The sequence below is a fragment of the Suncus etruscus genome, chromosome 5 (assembly GCF_024139225.1).
Source record: "Suncus etruscus isolate mSunEtr1 chromosome 5, mSunEtr1.pri.cur, whole genome shotgun sequence".
Taxonomy (NCBI): Eukaryota; Metazoa; Chordata; class Mammalia; order Eulipotyphla; family Soricidae; genus Suncus; species Suncus etruscus.
Genome location: NC_064852.1, coordinates 100,721,587 through 100,744,639, shown reverse-complemented (window position 1 = coordinate 100,744,639; position 23,053 = coordinate 100,721,587). Strand labels below are relative to the sequence as shown.

The 23,053-nt window shown below is 33.7% G+C and overlaps 1 protein-coding gene across 1 annotated transcript in view; it reads right to left on the bottom strand.

Annotated features, from left to right (window-relative positions):
- The window catches only part of SCN9A (sodium voltage-gated channel alpha subunit 9), a 183,234-nt gene that overhangs the window by 60,260 nt on the left and 99,921 nt on the right, over positions 1-23,053 (bottom strand). The window contains exons 14-17 of the mRNA XM_049773376.1: positions 20,232-20,470; positions 17,537-17,710; positions 16,675-17,031; positions 12,400-12,876 (exon numbers count right to left, since the gene is read on the bottom strand). Of these exons, the coding sequence (XP_049629333.1) occupies positions 12,400-12,876; positions 16,675-17,031; positions 17,537-17,710; positions 20,232-20,470 (1,247 nt within the window). The remainder of the gene's footprint in view (positions 1-12,399; positions 12,877-16,674; positions 17,032-17,536; positions 17,711-20,231; positions 20,471-23,053) is intronic.

Genomic DNA, 23,053 nt, shown 5'->3' with positions numbered 1-23,053 from the left:
GTTTTCTTGGAGGTGGGCACACACCCAGGGGTGCTTAGGGTCTACTCCTGGTCTGAGTTCAGAGAGCACTTCTAGTAAGGTAGGGTTGGGGGGCCATGTGGGATGTTTTGGATCAAACCCAGGTCTGTCAATGCAGGGAAAGGACAGTGCCTGCTGTACTACATCGGCTGATCCCAAGAAATGCTACATTTAAAATTGTATTAAGAATTTATTTGCGGGGCCGGCGAGGTGGCGCTAGAGGTAAGGTGTCTGCCTTGCAAGCGCTAGCCAAGGAAAGGACCACGGTTCGATCCCCCGGCGTCCCATATGGTCCCTCCAAGCCAGGGGCAATTTCTGAGCGCGTAGCCAGGAGTAACCCCTGAGAATCTAAAAGGTGTGGCCCGAAAAACTAAAAAAAAAAAAAAAAAAGAATTTATTTGCTTCACACAACATAAGACATTTTTAGAATGAAACAAAAATAGTTATTTCACTAAATTATTAAAGAACATGCAGGAGAACAAGAAAGTTGGCAGAGAAAAATCAAAAAGAAAGGATGGGCACGTGAACAGAATAGTTAAGGGAATTATAGGATAAAATAGGTTCCAATGTATAACCAGTATTTGAGAAATATGTTTAAAATTAATATCAGTCATCAATAAATTCTCCAAATCAGTATCATATATCTTTAATTTTTCTCTGTTTTCTTTTGTTTGTTTTAGAGCTTTAGTGGCTGATCTTTGGCTTATTATTGGCTCCATTCAAGAGTAAATCCTCATAATTGGGGAACAAGTATTGAACTCTGGTCAAACTGTGCAAGGATGGCCCCACCTTTTAATTTTACATCCTATTTATAATGATAAAAATAATGATGGCCTTGATAATTTGAGAGCAAAATGATAACTAACATTCAGAAGAAAGAATGGAAAGACTTTTAAATTAGTGGATTTCCAAAGATAGGTAGAGTGCTGTGTGCAGATATGCCATTCTTTCCAATTTTGTCCTATTTGGATGAATTAAATTCTTCCTTTCTTTCTTTCTTTTTTTTTGGGGGGGGGTGGGCCACACCCGATGATGCTTAGGAGTTACTCCTGGATACGTACTCAGAAATTGCTCCTGGCTTGGGGGACCATATGGGACCCTCAGGGATCAAACCGCAGTCTGTCCTATATTAGCATGTGCAAGGCAAACACCTTACTGCTTGCGCCACCAATCTGGCCCCAGGAATGAATTAAATTTTAAACATTCTTTTCTGCTTTAGAACTAAAATGTGCATCAATATGCCTTATAATTATTAGGAGATTGACTTTTATCTCTTTTTTTTTTACCTTGTGTTTAAAAACAGACTATCTTTTTATAGCCTTATAAAAACTGGTTATCTCTTCTGAAATTACCATTTGTTATTTTCCATCTTCAGTGTAATTGCATTTAGTTTATTTGGTTTAGCTTTCTCTCATTCCTAAAAATTCCATCCAATCCTTTTATAGTATCTGTGAAATTTTGGTCTCTCATAAGATTATTTTTAAAAGTTATTTCCTATGTTTAAAAGTACTCCTGGGGCCAAAGAGATTGCACAGTGGTAGAGCGTTTACCTTGCACGCAGCTGATTAGAACAGATGGTGGTTCGAATCCCGGCATCCCATATAATCTTCTGTGCCTGCCAGGAGCAACTTCTGAGTGCAGAGACAAGACTAACCCCTGAGCGCCACTGGTATGACCCAAAAACCAAAAAAAAAAAAAAAAAAAGTACTCCTGAGGAAAATGTCTACTGGTGAAGGAATTGGTGTTGGAATATTGTACGCCTGAAACTCAATCATGACTAACTGTAATTCATAATACCTCAACAAATTAAAAACTAAAAATGTTCAAAAAATTAAATACTCTTGATATATTTATCCCTGAAAATTACAATAACATTTTAATTTTACTTCTATTTACTATGATAGAAAATTATATTTATTTACTACTTACAATAATTTTGCTCTTGTTATGTCTATGGGCAGTTAAACTCCAGAATTTTTAAATATTAGTTTAAAAAATAAGCTTCTTTTTCCTAATACTCTTTATTAATCGCTACTAGAGTTTATTTTGGAAAAATAGTACTTATTCAGAAGCTTAACTCTTAACTTCTACCTATAAAATTCATTTTATGAAAACTTATTTTATAAAAATTTATTTTATTAACTTCAATCACAGAGTCACAGAGTCAGTATCCTATATTATATTAGATATTAGAGATAAAATGAAGCGATTTCTTAGACATCACAAGGAAATTAAAAATAAAGCAACCAGTGAGTTCTTTTTTGTTTTATTTATTTATTTATTTTTTGTTTTGTTTTGTTTTGGGCCACACCCATTGACTCTCAGGGGTTACTCCTGGCTATGCACTCAGAAATCACTCCTGGCTTGGAGGGACCATATGGGATGCCGGGGGATCAAACCTTGGTCCGTTCTGGGCTAGAGCTTGCAAGGCAGATGCCTTACCTCTAGTGCCACTGCTCTGGCCCCAATCAGTGAGTTCTTAATAAAAATCTAATAATTTCTTAGCCATCACAGTGAAATTCAAAACATAGTGATTAGTGTGTTCTTAATTTTCTCAGAATTTCTACTCAGAGCATTTCCTATTTATTAACATCATAAAGTATGTGAATAAATATATTTTAAATATAAAAACAAACCAGGAAACATATGGAAACGTTTTGCCATATTAGAAAATTGAACTAGGTAGAGATTTCACATTATCTCTTACATTGTCATCTTAAAGTTTATTTTTAACCCCAAACCAATCTGTATTCATCAATGAGTTCTTAAAATGTAAAACAGTCAAGGATGTTTAAGGGTTTTCACACAAATCTGCTGCTTTCAGAGGCTATTTAAATAGCTAAAATACAATGGGTTAAATCAGAAAGTCTTAAAATATTTGAAAGAAATATAAAAAGTTATATTAATGAGATCCACTAGAACCTTGCAATAGTGTAGGATTGGAATACAGGCAAGCAATGTAAAAAGTGAGGTGTATTATAGATTGTAAATTTCAAGCTCATGAATTGTATTTATAATTAAAATAATCTAAATGATAAAATGCACTATGTATACATTTAAATAATTTCAACTTGTCTTTCAAATGAGGAATGTGGCTATTAGGAAGCAAATGTTTGACAGAAAAATTCAAACAGAAAGAATAAATTCAAGGAATGCAAAATTGCAAATAAACATAAAATTAAGATAGATACACATAAAACTAATCATTTGCAGCCAATTTCTGCCAAATGAAAGTGTCATATTTCTAGTCATTTTTCACAAATAAAATATAGTGTTTTATAATCAAGATAATGACTTCAGGGGCCGGAGAGATAGCATGGAGGTAAGGCGTTTGCCTTTCATGCAGAAGGTCCGTGGTTCAAATCCCGGCGTCCCATATGGTCCCCCGTGCCTTCCAGGAGCGATTTCTGAGCATAGAGCCAGGAGTAACCCCTGATCACTGCCGGTGTGACCCAAAAACAAAACAAAAAAAAACAAAAACAAAAACAAAAGATAATGACTTCAATATACACTTTATGATTTAAAGCAACAGTTTGGTAAAAATTAGTAAGAATAATTTAAAAATCAAAAAGTTCTTTCTATTTTTTAAATGTCTTTTGTCTTTAAAATAAATTTCAAGTAAGACACAACAAAATATGTTTTAGCATTATTATTGTTAGGGCACAATAATTTCAGATTGACTTTTATTATTTCATAATATAAAACAATAGTAAAATGTTCCACAATGAGAGATAAAGTTTAAATTATAAACTGGATTATAAAAAAAGGAAAGATTCTCATTTTATTTTTATTTACTTTTTGTTTTGGGGCCACACTCGGTGGTGCTCAGGGGTTACTCCTGGCTATCTGCTCAGAAATAGCCCCAGACAGGAAGTGGGGGGGACCATATGGGACGAACCAACCACCTTAGGTCCTGGATCAGCTGTTTGCAAAGCAAACGCCACTGTGCTATCTCTCTGGCCCCTTTTATTTTTATTTTAAGATTCTCATTGACATGAATTCTGAACCCCCACCCAATAAATTATTGGAGTTAAATTACTAGAGCTCAGTGATTTAACAAGCTATATTAAAATTAATGTACAAATCTCCAGTAATCACTGTGCTTAATATCTTTTTGAAATGTACTCATTTGAAGTTTGCCCTATGAGTTGAACACTGGCCATCCCCAAAATGTTAAATGTGTACTAGGGAAGTGACCTAATAGTATGAGTCTAATACCCTAACCTGCTAATAGATTTGGTCCTTTCCTGTGCTGAGACATTCATTGTGTTTATGTCTGAAATATTTCTCTTATAAAAATTCCTAATAAAGTTTTACTACCCCGAATTTAAACAGGACTGTATTTTTAGTTTTATTGAGATATAAATGACATAAACATAGTATACAAAAAAGCTGCATTTTGATAAATGCATACATTAGGAAATATTTACAACTATAGCTCAGTTAAAACATGTATTAATCACCATTTTTGTTTCTGTTGCTGCTGAAGTGAAAACATTAGTTATACTATTATAGCAATAAAAGTGACAATGTAATGTGCTATTGAAATATACTGATTACAGTTGGAGAAATCAGAGAGGATTTTAAATTAAATACTGCTTCATCAGCTTCTCTATTATTCTATATTTTATTTTTCTCATCTACCCAATAAGAAACTATAGATCTCGTGCACATACAATCATTTAAGAACATGAGATATAGATAAAAGGAGTCATCAAGAGAATCACAGATGATGAAATTACATGTAATGATGTCAATTCATCTATGAAACAATTGCATGTTTTACTTTTTTACAATGAGTCAGGCAAAAAGATTTTGTAGTTGAACAGCATGCATAACACTGAAAAAATATCATATATGTATGATTTTTTTAAGGTAACCTGTTTAAAAGCAGTCACTTATGTCTCTGTCTGGTTATAAGAATAGAGTTGCATCCTTTATTGGTCCAGTTTGTTTTTACCCCTGTGAGAAAAAGGTTAGGTACTGAAGTTTAGAAATGTAGCATAATCAAACAATTTAGCTAACAGATTAACATCTTTAAAGTAAAAAACCTGTAAGTGGAACTTGTTATATATTTTTATGTAGTATGATAAGTACAAACCAGTATTTGCATCATTGTAATTTTCATACAATACTGACTTAAAAATTATCAGTTAAAAAGCTATGACTGTTATTAGGAGATACATTTTAAATACTAATGTGCTAATGCAGGTTTTAGAATACTTTCTGTTCTTCATCAGTTACATTTTAAAATAAATGATTGAAAATTCAAACAAGAAAAATATAAAATTAAAAAATATGCTAAACTTAGCGTTTCTTTTTTTTTTTTTTTTTTTTTTTTGTGGTTTTTGGGTCACTCCCGGCAGTGCTCAGGGGTTACTCCTGGCTCCATGCTCAGAAATTGCTCCTGGCAGGCACGGGGGACCATATGGGACGCTGGGATTCGAACCGATGACCTCTTGCATGAAAGGCAAACGCCTTACCTCCATGCTATCTCTCCAGCCCCAACTTAGCGTTTCTTGATTCAATTATATTTAATTTTGTGTGTGTGTGTGGTTTTTGGGTCACACCCGGCAGTGCTCAGGGGTTATTCCTGGCTCCAGGCTCAGAAATTGCTCCTGGCAGGCACGGGGGACCATATGGGACGCCGGGATTCGAACCAATGACCTCCTGCATGAAAGGCAAACGCCTTACCTCCATGCTATCTCTCCGGCCCCTAATTTGTTTTTTAAACAGGATTGAAGGAAAGGTAGTTTTTCAACTTTATTTTTTTGTTTTTGTTTTTAGGTCACACCCGTTGACGCTCAGGGGTTACTCCTGGCTATGCGCTCAGAAGTTGCTCCTGGCTTGGGGGACCATATGGGACGCCGGGGGATCGAACTGCAGTCTGTCCAAGGCAAGGCAGGCATCTTACCTCTAGCGCCACCGCCCGACCCCAGTTTTTCAACTTTTAAAACGATAAAGAATAAGCCACACTGATTTGAATGTCATACTTAAATTTTATTTTTAAATATAGACAAATACAGTAAAGATGGAAGATTTTAAAATAGTTTGGACCCAATTTGCAAAACTGGAATTGTCTAAAATTCTATGGTAATGTTTTTAAAAATAAATTGTTTTTTTTTTTCAAATCAAATGCATTTTGGAAAAAGACGTTTTATATAATGTAATATTGAGAAAATTCTAATTGCCTTCACCTGCCACATTGAGAAAAATAATACTTATTAAAATATTTAAACAAAATTTACCCAGAACTACATAATTAAAAACATTAAAAATCATATAGTAAAATGCCATAAAATATTTAACCTTGTCTTTAAATAAATAATCTTTTCATTAAGTGATAAAAGAAATTGCATTTTATAGCAAGTAAGTAGATTTAATTCTCTCCAAAGATGATTGCTTTTCATATTGAATATTGGTTAGATGAATGGATGGATAGGTAAATGAATGAATGATCAGGGGGGGAAATAATAAAATTTTTCCTTTGCCTGGAATTTCCTTCTCCAATGTACTACTTTCACTATTATTAAGGTCTGGTTCAAGTGTCACCTCCCTTCATGTGCTTTCATATTGATATAGTTCTAACTACTCAAAGGGTCACATCTCAGTACTAGAGATGCCTGTTACATTATCAGAGAGTCTTTGAACTCCTTTTTACCCTTTCTTTAACAGGTTTAGGAGTTGTCAAAAATACTCTCCTATAAATTTTCAATATATTCACTTTTCTTTCTGAGTCCAGTATGACACAAGGTAATAGGCAGATTTTTCAGTGTGAGGCAAGTACACATATAGTAGTGATTTATAGAAAATAAACTCATGATAACCAAAGTGATGAGGCATTATATATGGACTTTGTCTCTTTATGGAACATAATTTTAACATAAATATGTTTGAAGTGATAATCTTAAAAGTACAAAGTTTGGTCAAGTAAAAATTGGAGGTTTCCTTGTTCTTGGCTCCAGGGACTTAGCTATTTCTATAGAACTTGCACATTAAAAACAAATAAAAAAAACACAGAAAAAAACTTAGTAAAACTAAAAATTTACATTTAGCCTGAGAGAAAGAAATAAGAACTATTAATGAGGTACTTTTTAATGGTTTTTGGGTCACACCTGGTGATGCTCAGGGGTTACTTCTGGCTATGGGCTCAAAAAAAAAAAATCACTCTTGGTAGTGCTTGGGGACCAAAAAGGATGGTGGAGATCAAATCTGGGCAGACTGAATGCAATTCAAGTCCCCTACCAACAGTAACATCTCTTCAGACCTTCATAAGCTACCTTTAACACAAAATGTTTAGCTCTGATGAGAAAACAAAAACATTGTGAACTTAGTTTGTCTTGACTTGTTAATGTTTTTAAAAAGATCAGTAAAGAATTCTTGAGACCAGATCCTGAGAGAAAAGGATCCTCTCTAAAAGCTATTGAGTTTATGCCACAAAACAAACACCCTTTTAAATACATTTTTGAAAATTAAAGTTCATAAAAATACACTCTCTCCTGCAGTTTGCACAATGCTTTGAAGATAAATACTTAGCTTAAATGTCCCCATTTTTTCCAACTTTTCATTTTTTGGCAGGGGTCTGAGACTATATAATTGAAGCTAAATAAATATATTTCAGCCAAGCAACCCTGTACAGGGTCTGGAACATTTAGATCGCAACAAGTATTAATTGAAAGAATGGAACATTTCATGTATCATTTGAGACTCACAAAAAAGAAAAGTTTCATAATGAACGTCAAAAAGTTGTGTAGCAAACTCTGAATATTATTATGTGCATACCAGACTCTAATATGCTTCTGGAGGGGGCTAACAGGTTTTTTTGATTGTTTGTTTTGTTTTGGATTGGTTTTTTATTTTGTTTTTATTTTATCCTCATATCCAGCACTGCTCAGAGACTTCTTATGGTTCCAAGTTTTGAGGTGACTCTAGGTAGTACTTATAGGTCCATTTTTTTTTGCCAGTTATCTACCCCAGCCTCCAGTATACAAATATGAAGTACAGCCCTTTGAGAAATTTACCTGGCCCAGAAGACTGACTCAGAGAGGAAACAAAATTTATGTAATTATTCTGAGTAGCAGTGCAAGAATCTTCTAATGAGTCATTTGCTGGGTAGTCTTAAGTGAACTCACTGTGGGCAGTGTCTTGGCATCTAGGAAACATCCTGTTATATCATCATAACTTCCCGGATTCCAAGACACTGTGTAAAGAGAAGTGCTATATTCTATTGATTGCTTATATGTACTAAAAATGTGTCTCTAAAGAATTACCTCACATTGATAAATTGGAATCAACAAAAATACTAACATTTTTGCACTCTGTTTTGCAGGAATTGCTTTGCAGAAACAGTAAATATGTCACAACTCTTTTGTAGAACAACAAAGAGAAATTCACTTTGATATCCCCATGCTTTCTACAAATACAATGCGTTTCCATTCCTTGAAAATGAGCCAGGACTGTAAATTTTGTCACAAGTTCATTTTTAGGAACAGTGAACAAAAAATATTTCTTCAACCAGGAAGCCAGATGGCATCATGATCTTAAGACCTTTATCCCGTTTGTCCCAAAATATACTCCTGTTTCATAAGAAATACACAGAAATTCAATCTCCTCCTTTATGTATAAAAATGACCTTTAAACAAAGGAACAAAAAGAACTGAACATTATTCCTAAATCATTTTAGTTTAGAAAGCATGAAAGTCTTTCCCTTATGGCAAAGCTTGTGAGGCAACTTTTGGTATTCTTTTTGTATAATTTTGTTTTGTTGGCTACATCCAGTTCTGCTCAGGGATTACTGTTGGTGATGTTCAGGGAAACATATGGAACCAGTATCTACAATGTGCAAGGCAAGCACCAAACCTCTATTTATACTCCCTCTCAAGCCCTAATATTCAGTATTCTTATTAATTCAACTGATATCACTTTCAACTAAAATATACTTATTTCCTCTCATGGTCCGATAATAGTTTCACTATTATTTAAGGTATTTTTACCCAACATTTTGTTGAATTACTCTCCAGTTATCATATTTTACTCTGAGATATCTTCACTTTACCTTGGACCATATTTTTAAATGTATACCAGGAAAATAAGTTAGATTAGCTTATCTTCCTATATTTTTTCTATTTCTATCATCATTAATGTTTAGGTAACATGGTTACAAAATTGTAAATGTTTATTATTTGATGTTAAAATTACTGTACCTCACTACCACCAACACAATTTTAAGAGCATTTTCATGCATACTTTCTGAGAAGGGTCTAAAGACCATGGTAGGGTAACTTTATAAATAGTAGAAATAACTAAATATTCTACAGAGTATAAAAGACTATTGGTCATTATAACATATACTATTATTTTTGATGCTATGGAGTATGTAAAACTATTCAGAAACTTGCCCAGTCAAAAGAGAATAACTGTATTTACCAATAATGAAATTTGTGTTTTCTCTCCTAAATGATAAATAGAAAACTGAGTTAGAATGGGAATGATCTGTGAATTATAAGACTGATATTTTACCATAGCCCATGTTGAAATAGCTTTTTAACCGGCAATAAAATCCCTTTTCTCTTACTATCCGGCAGTAAGTAGGAAGTAGGAAGACCTATATGATAATCTTAAAATGTAATTTAATTTATAAGACTTATGCCAACATATAAGGAGATCCATTTAAGATTAAACAAAGTTTTGTGCAAGGACAAAGTACTAGAAATTAATACCTATTACATATTAAGAAGCAAAATTGTTTGGTAGGATCAGGTACTCATGCCTTACATGTACAAGGTCCCAAATTCTATAGCAAGGGGATTAGGTTCCCTAACCAAGAGTCCCCTAATATTGCAGGTGTGTCCCAATAAATGGTCATTGAACTCTTCGGCCCAGATAGCCAATTACCACTCATTGTCACCTCTGTGTTCCCGACCACATCTTCAGAATAACCTGTCATTATCCATCATAAAGATACATAAGTGTTTGGTGAAGTCTGCCAAATGTCCAAGTGCCATAGGGTCTAGCACAATAAATAGGATTCTTGCCTTGCATTTGACTGATCCAGGTAATATTCCTGGTACCTCATACACCTGAGAACAAATCAAGGAGCAAGCCCTGAGAACCACCTTAGCTCCTAGAATCTCAAATTCATTTTGTCAGTCAATGAGATTTTAAAACTCTCATTCTGGTGGTAAAACAATGTCAGTTAAATCAATTTCTATTTTTATATGAGACTAATACTGACAAATATTCCTTAAAGAGGGATTGGTAGTATCTAATTTCTACCATCAACATCAAATAATAAAACCTTTAAAATTTTGGAAGTAAATTTCTTCCATGTAAAATTTTAAAAGACCAAAATTAATATTATTTTCCTTTACATTGTCATCTTGAAGGAATGACTAATTTATTAGAAATAAATATATCTATATATTTATAACTTATTTATACTTATCTCTTCACTTAAGTTAATAAGTACATGATGATCATTATGCCTCAAAATGTATTGGTTCTATATTGTCAGTACACACATACAGATTTGTATTTTCTTGTTTACTGTTTGATGTTTACATCCAATACTGCTGAGGGCTTACTCTTGGCTCCTGTTTAAGAATTACTTCTAATATGTGTGATCATATGTGGTGCTGCACATAAGACATGTGCAGGTAAGTGTTTACCTGATGTACTGTCTTACTGACACCATAGGTTGTATATTCTTATTCCAAAAATTCATTATAAGTATATGTCTTAATATAGGAGTAAACAAAAGGCATTTGATAAGATGCCTATAAAAATACTTTCAAATGTTATCTAAAGGAAATATACATGTATTTATGAATACTTCAAAATTTAAAGAAAAGCTATAAAATGATTATCATAAAACTCACTTAAGGTTATTATATTTCTCATTAGCAAAAATTGTATACCATATTAATAAAACATATGCTGCATGTGCTGGAAAGGGGTAGCTATGAAAATTTTAATTAAAGGGTTCTTGCTTTCAAAGAACCATGGTATCATTTAAAAAACTACTATACCATATTATAACTCCATAAAAACATGTAATTACATGGGGTTCAAAATATAGACAGATAATTATCTATTTAGAGAAAACCAGCATTTATATAAGAACTACCACTTTTGAACAATTGAATATTGTCCTAAGCATTTTACAAGGCTGAATTCATCCAATTCTTGAGTGAAAGGACTATCACTGGACACAAAATTATTCTATCTTACAGGATATGTATGCATATATACACAAATATATATATATATATATATATATATATATATATATGATTTTTTATCAAAGAAGGAAACCCCAAGCAAAGTTACACAAGTAGTGAGTAACGTAACTATTGCTCAAAGAAAATTATACAAGCATAGTGGTATGAGATAAATATTAGAGCCATCTGGTCAAAGCTGACCATGCTTATCTGTAAAAGCTTACCTAAAATTGGTAATTTAGAAAGCAAAAATGCTTCCAAAGTGCGACTTTATTGGGCGAAACCTGAGTAAAATTATTTACATATGTTGATGAGGAAAATATAAAATGGAGGCAGAGACAATAGTTGAGACTCCACTTGGGATGGTGCAGCCATGAATAGGGAGGGCAAAGGCTAAGGTGAAGAAAAGAAACATAAATAACATTCATTCATGGATAAATGTGTGGTAATAATATCCAGAAGATACTAGAGAAAAGGGCTAGGAGAACCTGTCCATGTTAGGAAGCTCACTACAAATAGTGGAGATGTGCAGTCAGGAAGAGAAGGGACCACTGAGACAATGATAATTGAAACTGATCACTCCATCCAACAACTGGGTGTTGGATGGTGATAAAGTGATATGCATGGCATCCATTCATTAACAATATTGTAAACCACAGTGTCTAAAAAGCGTAAAAAGGAAGAGAGGAAGAGAAAGAGGAGCAAAATGTCGGTCCCAGAGGCAGAAAGGGGGAGGAGGGGAGGGAAACAGGGACATTGGTGGAGGGCAACATTTATAGGTGAAAGGTAATGCACATTGTAAGACTGAAACTCAATCATGAACAGCTCTGTAATCTAGGTGTTTAAATGAAAAAAAAATAAAGAAAAGGGACACTAACAAACACATGCTATGGAAAAAGACTGGCTTTATGGCTAGCCACAAAGAGGAGGAAGGGAAGAAGGAAATAGATCAGGTGCTTTCAAATAGAGTGAATAGCATCAGTTCAATAACAAATCAGTAAGTATGACCTTACCAAATAAACCTTTAGGGAACTTGTTGTAAACTCACAGTAACAAAACATACTCATCAGTATGAATTTTGAGACTTCATGATAGCAAAAATCTGAAATTTTGATTCATGTCATGCCACATAAATAATACAAAGTATATAAAACTATCTTACCCCTTTGCTGTAATCGCTATCATAGTCACTGCTAAGTTCCTCAGTATTTATATTTTCCAGATCTGATTCTCCAGGAGCGATGGGTACTGTGACTGTGAGGTTGGGATTATGAATAAATGATTGACAGTCACTTTCTTCCATAAGATATTTATCCATGCTGCTTTCAAAGCCACTCATTTTATCATTTTCTTTATAAAAATTGTGCTCTTTGTTCATTTCAGCAAGTGTGCGATTAGAGATAGAGTTTTCCTTCACAGTGTTTCGATCTTTTGCTGCTTTTATATCTTTGGAAATCTTTGACTTGTTGGAAAATGCCTTTAGAATAAATTCACGTGAACTTTGTTTTAAATAACTTATTCCTTTTTTTATTCTGGCCACTGCAATCTGGAGGTTGTTTGCATCAGTGTCTTCATCAAGTGCTGTAAGATTGTCTGAACTAAAAGAACTCAATAGTAAAGCCAGAAATAGGTTCAGCACCTATATAAAAGGATGGAAATGGGGAATGGAGAAATGGGTTAAAAAAAGGCATACTTTTAAGAAATATATAAACACTATTAATTAATATGCATAGATAAGAAGGCACATTATCTCTCCATCCCTAATGTCCCTTTAATACTGCAGAGCAGAGGTCATCTGTACCCATGAAGCAATATGAAGAGCAAAAAAGAATACTCTCACCATGCTCATGATGTCGTTTCTAAGTTTACTTCGATAGCAAAACTATTTGGTTAAATTTTTTTATGGTCTTTAAAATAATCTTAACATTAGTCTATAATAAATATTAATTTCTTCTACACAAGTACAAGATAAAATTATGACTAGTGTCTACTGTGCTGAGGTAATATGAGCCAAATGTGTGGTTATATTTTCTAAAAACAAATGCCACTTGTTGCAAAAAAGGGAACCTATGGCATCAGAGATATTATGGAATAAAATATTATATTCAAGTATTGTTTCATCTTAAACTTAATGAAATTTTCAAGACACAGAAAGGGATCTTTTCATTAAACCTAATTTAAATAATATAATGACATTGTAATTGGGTAGCAACATTGACAATTATCATGTGTTCATGAAGGGATTCTAAAAGAAGTCATGTCAACATCTATCCCTGAATAAAAGAAAATTTCTGTGAAGGGCTGAGAATATGAAACTTATATTCAAACATAATTTAATCATTTTATATAGGAAAAAGAAAGGTAATTAAAGTACCATTCCCTGAAAATATTTACATGAATCAAGTCCTGTATTTCATATCCAAAGAGACAATAGTAGACTGGACTAAGAAAAAGGGATTAATGTCTGAAATTTGTTAGACCTAAACAAGTTCTCAAAGATGTAAGAAAAAAAGCTAAGATTAGAAAATTCTATCACTAGGTCTAGAGAGAGAGTAGTAGACAGCAAGAAACTTTCCTTGCATGTGGTGCAACCTGGGTTTGATTCCTGGATCCCCATTGTGATCTCTGATTCCTGTCAGGAGTGATCCCTTAGCAGATCCAGGAGTAAGCCTTGAGCAGTGCCAGATGTCATACATCCAAAGCCAAACCAAAATCAAACCAAAGAAAACTTTCTGTTTCAATATCTTTGGTTTAGGATAAAACTGATGGATAAAGTAATAAATAAAATTTGTAAAAAATAATTTTGATGAATCAATAATCATGAAACAACTTATTTCTTTTATATTATAGTTGATAAAGTAACTAACAATATATTTATTTTACTATAAATATATGTTGCACATGCATATAACTTACTAGGAATTTTTACAAGAAATCAAGGGCCTATTATATTGTCTCCCTACTTAAAGCAAGTATTAGACTTTTCCAATTTTTAATTTGCAAAAGCCTATTTTTTCCAGCTTTACTAATATTTCCTGTGCATAAATATATGAGTAAGTCCAAATATGAGAGTTGTTGAATACAAAAATTACACTTATAAGGAGACCAATTAGAGAATGTGCATTAAATTTCATATTGGAAGTAAGGATTGATGAACCTATATAAAAGTAGAAAATTCATTACTACAGCTGGAGAAGTCAATAATTATACAATTCCTTTTTTCCTTTTTTTTGGTTTTTCGAGCCACACCCGTTTGATGCTCAGGGGTTACTCCTGGCTAAACGCTCAGAGATTGCCCCTGGCTTGGGGGGACCATATGGGACGCCAGGGGATCGAACTGTGATCCTTCCTTGGCTAGTGCTTGCAAGGCAGACACCTTACCTTTAGCGCCACCTCGCCGGCCCCAATAATTATACAATTCTAACTCATGTCTGTATTTTGCACAGTAAGTGTTCAAATTTTGCATTCCATGACTTTCTCTGTATATATATGTCTAGTCATTTAAAGGCCTAAGCAGATGACTCTAATAAGTACTTTGGTAAATGTATTTTTCTGATCTATACTCTAAATTATTTTTGGTGTGGATATTACAAAGATAAAAAATATCAGTATATTCTTTTTAAAGCTATGAAAAGGAGTGATATAAACTATACAGTTTTTATTATATCAATTTCCCGGAATATATGATAAAAAAATTCTGAAGACAAGCAGAGTAATGAAATCAAGTCAACATGTTGGCTTTGAAAATTAAAGTGAGGGCCCGGAGAGATAGCACAGCGGCGTTTGCCTTGCAAGCAGCCGATCCAGGACCAAAAGGTGGTTGGTTCGAATCCCGGTGTCCCATATGGTCCCTGTGCCTGCCAGGAGCTATTTCTGAGCAGACAGCCAGGAGTAACCCCTGAGCACCGCCGGGTGTGGCCCAAAAACCAAAAAAAAAAAAAAAAAAAGAAAATTAAAGTGAGTCAGAGAACTACAGCTTATCCCAATTTCTCTCCTGCTGATAAACTTAAAAGTTGTCAACATTTAGTTTAGTTCTTGTAGAGACAATCTACTAGCAACTAGTAAGATCTGCCCTATTTATAAAGTAAAACCACCATAACCAATAGGTAAATAAATGTCATGCCACATTTGAAAAAAATGTACTTATAGTAACTAAAATTTATATTTCATATTAATTACATATCCTAAAAATTCTTTATAAATTTAATTTTAATATTTTATTTTAAATGTTAAAACCTTTTTTTAGGTTGTAGAGTTAAACAAAATTGGGCTGCATGACATTGATCCTTGTTATAGATGCTAATTTTATATGTGTAAGACTAGTCGATTCATACAAGACTAACTGGTTAATTCATTTGTCTTGTTCATTACAACTTCTTTTGTTTGTTTGTTTTTGGGCCACATCAGTTGAGCTCAGGGGGTTACTCCTGGCTCTTTGCTCAGAAATAGCTCCTGGTAGGCATGGTAGAGGATGGGGGGACCATATGTGACACTGGGATTCGAACGTTTATCCTGGATCAGCGCTTGCAATGCAAAAGCCCTACCGCTGTGCTATCTCTCCGGCCCCTGCAACTTATTTTTTTGTTATAAAATTAGCTAATTATATGTACAAGTCTAAATTCATATTTCAACAGAAATAGGAGATTTGAAACTACATTTTTCTTTTGTTTTGTTTTTGAGCCATACTTGATGATAATCAGGGCTTACTATTGGCTCTAACCTCAGGGTACATTCCTAGTAGGGCATGAGGCATAATATCAGGTACCAGGATTGAAACCTGGGATGGCCACAGGTAAGATAAGTCATTTTTGTAACAATCCTCAGAGACAATTAGAGGAGAGCTGGAACACCAGCTCACTCCATGAAGCTCACCACAAAGAGTGGTGAGCACAGTTATAGAAATAACTACACTGAGAACTACCATAATCAAGTGAATGAATGAGGGAACTGGAAAGCCTGTCTGGAGTACAGGTGGGGGTGGGGTGGGATGGAGGGAGATTTGGGACTTTGGTGGTGGGAATGTTGCACTGGTGAAGAGGGGTGATCTTTATATGACTGAAACCTTATCACAATCATTTATGTAATCAAGATATTCAAATAAAGAGAAAAAAATTAAAAAAAAAAAGATAAGCAACTACTACAAAACCATCTCCCCAGATTTAATTCTTAAGATAATTGTCAAAATGAGAAAAAAAGTAAGAATTACTCCATGAAAATAGAGGGTTACGTTGTAAAATACATATATGAGTTATCTAAGAATTGTATAGTGGAAATTTAAAGAAATTAAGAAAATAATATTTTATTTGTTTCTGTTCTTCCCTATATCAAATTATCAATATTACATTATTATGGCTTTATTCCTAAGCCTAAAATTGTAAAAAATAAACATAAAATGTTTTTATGAAGTATTTTAAAGACTGAATATCTGATTACATACCACCAGGTTTCCAATGACCATGACCATCATATAAACAATGAGGCACATGCCTTGACTGGCAACTTCCATACAGTCCCACATGGTCTCTATCCACTCTCCACACAGCACACGAAACACAATCAGGAAGGAGTGAAAGAAGTCATTCATGTGCCAGCGTGGGAGCACACAATCTTCATTGATCTTGCAGACACATTCCTTGTAGCTCTTACCAAAGAGCTGCATGCCCACCACAGCAAAAATGAAGACAATAATGGCCAACACCAAGGTGAGGTTTCCCAGAGCCCCTACTGAGTTACCAATAATTTTTATCAGCATGTTCAGTGTTGGCCAGGATTTTGCCAATTTGAAAACTCGGAGCTAAAAGTAAACACAAAGCTTAATATTAATGATAATAATATTGTTCTCAAATGTTTTTATCATTAAGTACTGTTCCAAATTTTAAATTCTAAAATATTGTCTTTGTGTATAGCTAAAGTTGATATTTCTGTCTTCCATTTTCATCTGATCTCAATTTTTTGTGATTTTCTCATAACTGCCATAATCTAATATCATACTCATTCTGAAGAAACTATAGTTTTAACTTAGGATTACCATAGAAGTTTTTTTTTATTAAGGCCAGAGATATGCTTCCACTTAAAACAGAAAATTCATCTAATTTTAGTTTTTGATAATTGCATTATTATTTCATAGTGACATAATGATAAAGCTAGGTAAAAATTAAAATATTCATGTTTTTCTATTATTTAAGAACATTTTTAGTGAATACACATTCTTTTACTTGCTATCACTACTTAAATCATAATGCAAAAATAAAAGAAATGCTACTTTACAGACTATAATTGTACAATTGATTTATAGTTACCAGTCTAAATGATCGCAGAACTGACAATCCTTCTACATTTGATAGAAAAAGCTCTACTAAGCTTAAAGTCACAATAATGCTGTCAAAAATATTCCATCCTACTTGGAAATACTCATATGGATCCATGGCAATTAGTTTTAAAACCATTTCAGCTGCAAAGATACCAGTAAAGACCTAAAAAAAAATACAATAGAATTTACATAACAATAAAAAGATGGTTTAGCATTTACTGTGCTTCAATATATACAGTCATATAAACAAATGAATACTTTCCTATGGTTCTAATATGAGCACTGAATGTGCAAAAATTCTAAGTGCCTTTCAGTTCTCCACAGTTTACACAACATTTTAGAAAAGCATATTACAATTCCAGGGAAATGAAACATTGACAAACCAAAATTTCTTACAAAATTTCACAATGGTTAATAAATTTTTAGAAGAAAATAGGAAAGAAAAATGCTGAATTTTTTTAGCCAAAATTTACTCTGAAATGACTACTGTTATAGTATAAGAAATATGTTTAAAATAACTATAGAGAAGTTTAATAAATGTTGAATAGTATCTTTAAAACATTTATCAGTAGAAGAGGATAAGCCATTTAACTGACACAATGACAACTAGGGTAAGAGTTCTGAAGCTTTGACATAAATGTGTATCAAAAACATTAATTTATGACTTTGGTATCAAGTGACTGACTTAAAAAGAAAACAGTGAAAGACTCACTTATAGATTGAGTACACATTTGTGTAGAAACTTACATTGGTTCAAAGGGAAGTAGCCTCATAAAATATGAACATCAAATTCATATTTCTAGAATAATCCTGAGTATCAACTTGCAAGTAAGTGTAAAACATTCTAGTTCCATGGATTTTTCTTTTACTAAAGAGATAATCTGTTAATATTCTTTTGTCTGTTTTTGTTGTTTTGCTTTTGCTTTTGTTTCATACCTAGTCATGCTCAGGGGTTACTCCTGGCTCTTTGCTCAGAACATGCTACTGGTATGCCCAAGAGACAATATGGAATGCTGGAGATCAAACTGCTATATGTCAGGCAAAGATGCTGTCCACTGTACTATCCCTCTAGTCTTTAATTTATCAACATTCATATTGCTTCATATTCATTTTGGTGGCATTTCTTTTTGTCTCTTCTTACTGTTAATAAGCATTTCATCATTTTTACAAAGGACTTACTTGGAACAAATATGTACTATTTCAATGTAAAATTTCCTATCTATATTAGTTTGGAAAAGAGTGATATTAATATATTGAGATTTTAGAGAGAGATGTTTAAATGACAATATTCATTCTTTTACCAAAGGGGAAATGCACACTTAACTCAGGGTCTATGTGGTGTAATATACACTACCCCAATTGGATTCCCAGTTAGGAAATGTTTTAATGCAATTTGGAATAGAAAGCCAACCCAGAAACAAACTGTTGACTTCAGAAATTAACATGTTTTGGCCCATAGAAAAGTGAAATCATCACTAAGTTGTTAAGAATTCTTCATGATTTATGTAATTATAAATTGGAATTATGTGTGATTAAAAACGAGAGAATCTGTCTTCTCTAATACATACTTTCATGATAGCATTTTGTTTATTACAAAGTATTAAATAATCTAGAATGTGATGAATATACAATATGCAATAAAATGTGATGAATACTGCATTTTAAGCATTTTAGTTGAGTAACCTATCTTGTAATATTGGACCCCCTCATATAAATGTTATTCTCAATGGATTATCCATTGTTACTTCAACAAATTAAAAAAATAAAAAAGAAAGTGAAATTCACGAGAAAACAAAAATCCCACTCTAGTATCAAATTTCCTAAAACTACATTTTTCTGAAATCTAAACTTCACTTCTCATCTTCCCATATATCTTCTGTGTCCAACTCAATAAATTTTGTCTTTAAATATTATATTTCTATTATTTTTCTGCTTAATCATTAACAACATGATTATAATAAAAGTTTAATAATTTGAATTTCTGCTAGGTTAACACTTAAAATTATGGTGCTTATTTCTCTCAACAGTAAATGATAAATGCAGTGATAATATATTATACTTGTTTTAGAAGTGAAATGTTATCGTTTTTAACAATAAGACCATAAAAGATACATAGATTTAGGGCCCGGAGAGATAGCGCAGCGGTGTTTGCCTTGCAAGCAGCCAATCCAGGACCAAAGGTGGTTGGTTCGAATCCCGGTGTCCCATATGGTCCCCCGTGCCTGCCAGGGGCTATTTCTGAGCAGACAGCCAGGAGGAACCCCTGAGCGCTGCCGGGTGTGACCCAAAAAAACTAAAAAAAAAAAAAAAAAGATACATAGATTTATTTAAAAAATATAACTAGTAAGAAGTTTAATTGGGAGTCAATTCTAAACTTCATTTGCTTTGTCAAGACAAGGCATTTAGAGTTATTTTGAAACTGTTTGGAGGATCTTCTTACAAGATAGTTACAAAGAAATAATAAAATGTGAAATAAAGTATCAAATTTTCACAGTATATTCTGAACAAGCTGTAGAAAACAAATCAGAAACAGCACCATCAATTCCCAAGAAGGGAGGGATGAAAAAGGGAGGAAGGAAGGAAGAAAAGGAGGAAGGAAAGAAGAAAGGAAAAAAAGAAAATAACAATCTTGCTACCAGAAAAGCTATGGGTATATAACATGCAAAAAATAAAAAATTACTTACCAAATTTCCCACAGCGAGCACATGTTTGAATTCTTCAGTCATTGGGTGATGTTCCATAGCCATAAACAATGTGTTTAAGACTATACAAATGGTAATAGCAAGATCTACAAAAGGATCCATTACAATAAAATGGACAAGCTTTTTGAATTTTATCCAACGGGGAGAGCAATTCCAGATCAGAAATGTGTGTGCAAATCTGTACCACCAAGGGGGGCATTTTTGTCTGGACTCTTCAAGTTCTGGGAGAAAAAACCAAAACATATAAACATATCACACTATCTGTTCACAATTCTAATCGCAGTAAACTTGAATGTTAAAACAAACTGCTTGGGGCTGGCTAGGTGGTGCTAGAGGTGTCTGCCTTGCAAGCACTAGCCAAGGAAGGACCATGGTTCGATCCTCCGGCGTCCCATATGGTCCCCCCAAGGCAGGGGCAATTTCTGAGCTCTTAGCAGGAGTAACCCCTGATCATCAAACAGGTGTGGTCCCCCAAAAAAACCCCAAAAAACAACAAACAGAAAAACAATACAAATACAAACAATACAAAAAACTATTTTTGTAAACTTACAGAATACTACATATAATTATTTTTTTTACATGTTCATGTACTCAATCTTAAATTAGACAAAGACAGTGAAACCAAGGACTGAAAGCTGATATGGGCCTCACTCAACAAAACATACAGCACCTGTGATATTAAGCAATGAAACCAACTTTTTCTTTTCTTTGTTTCTTTTTTTTTTTTTTTGGTTTGGTTTGGTTTTGCTTTGGGGTAACACAGGCCATGATCAGGGGTTACTCCTGGCTTTGCATTCAGGAATCATACTTGACAGTACTCAAGGAACAATTTAAGATACTAGGGATTAAACCCAATTTAGCCACGTGAAAGGCAAATGACCAAATGACCTACCCAAACTGGTACCTTGTTTCTAGCCCTCAAGCCAACTTATCATAATATTAAGTTTCATTTTCAATAGATAAATATCTGCTTTTCTCAGTGTCATAATTGCATGCTAAAAAAAGTCCTATTTTTTGTTTGTTTGCAGATGTAAACAAATCTAGAACCAACAGGACAGAAATAATTTATGGAGTGATTTAATTAATAGTTTTTTTTTATATTTTTCACAGCATTATTTATGGTACATAGTGACAATGAATTAGGGGCACTCCCACCCCAGTGCTGTCCTCCCTCCACCCCCATTTCCAGCATGCATCTCATATCTCCCTCCCTTTTTCCCCCAGAATATTAATGCAACTGGTCTCCACATTATAGCTTTTTGTAAATTGTCTATTCTGTTGTCGTTTGCGATAAAAAGGATAAGAAGAAAAAAGAAAGAAAGAAATAAAAAAAAAGAAAGAGAGAAAAAAATTGGCCGCAACTACCAAAAAAAGAAAGAGAAAAAGAAGAAAAAAAGAATTTACCCAGCTAATGAGAAAAGAAAAAAAAAATCACCAAATAATAACCACAGGAGTGAAAAGGGAAGAGAAAAGTGGAGGAAAGAAGGAAAATAATGGAGAATAAACTAACAAATCAAAACAAAACAAGAAAAAGAAGGGGTGCTGCAGTGGATACAACCCAGTCTCCAGGAGATTGGACAGTTCAACTCCAAACCCCAGACCCCAGATGTAGAACTGATACAGCTCTGGGCAACAACTCCAGGAACCAATTCCATTGGGAGATTTATAGCAGAGCTCTGGCACAGAAGGAAAACTCTGCCCTAGGCTATAGACCAGAACTCTTATTAAAAAAAAAAAAAAAAAAAGGACTTCTTATTGCAGAGGCCCAACTTGGACAACAGAGACTGAGCAGAACCTTTAGATCCATAATATCCCATACTTCGGCTTGGGGACTGAATGAAAACAGGGAGCATCTAATATAGAAGACTGTACACAACAATGGTGGAACAGAACCTTTAGAACCGTAAAGACTCTAACCTAGACCCTGTCCTAGGACCTGTACAAATGCCAAGACCGCTGTATACAATGGCCTCATTGTCTCACCCACAATTGAGAGGAAAGTTTCCTGGCACCACATACAAAGCCCTTGGGATGAGGTAATGAACACCTATGGAGCCAGGGGTTGATCCCATGATGGTATGCCTCAAGGATGGAGAAGTCCTGAATCTCGTAGGCTACGGGAATTCCCATTCTCCCCCAACGCTTACTGTGTCTATAAAAAAAAAAAAAGTGGAGGGAACGCCAAACCCTACCACTAATTAATAGCTTTTTTTTTTTTTAATCATTAGCCCATTTACTTGGCATTTAGGATCAGGTGAAAAGTGTTTTCCTATCATGGGTGTGTGTATGGTGGTGAAACTGGGTTATTGTGTGGGTAGTGAGATTGAGCACCGGCACATTTAAGTTGCCACCTTTGACTCTCTTCAGCGTATCTTGAAGCCAAATCATTACTCACATTAGATTCCATAAATTACTCTCTCTAATTACTTGTCATCATAATCTTAACAGATATAACATCAAATACTATATTTTTGTTCTTTTACATCAGTGCTCACAGAATGGCTCACACCGGAAGCTAACTGGAAGTATGCATCATTTTATTATGTGTATTACAGAGAAAATAAAATTAGATGAATTAAAGTTTCTTTTATGACAGAATGAGAAAAGCACATAGCTATAGGTTAACCTAGCTTTTTTTTTTTATTAGTGGCCACTAAGCACTTCTCTTTGAAAAATCCTATCACCCAGTATGTTTTCTATTGCGAAATTTAATGTAGTAAATGCATTACTAAACCTTATTACTAAATAAGTTGTCATCCTGTTTAAAGTGGTGTTAAAGTTTATGGGTTTTTTGTTTATTTGTT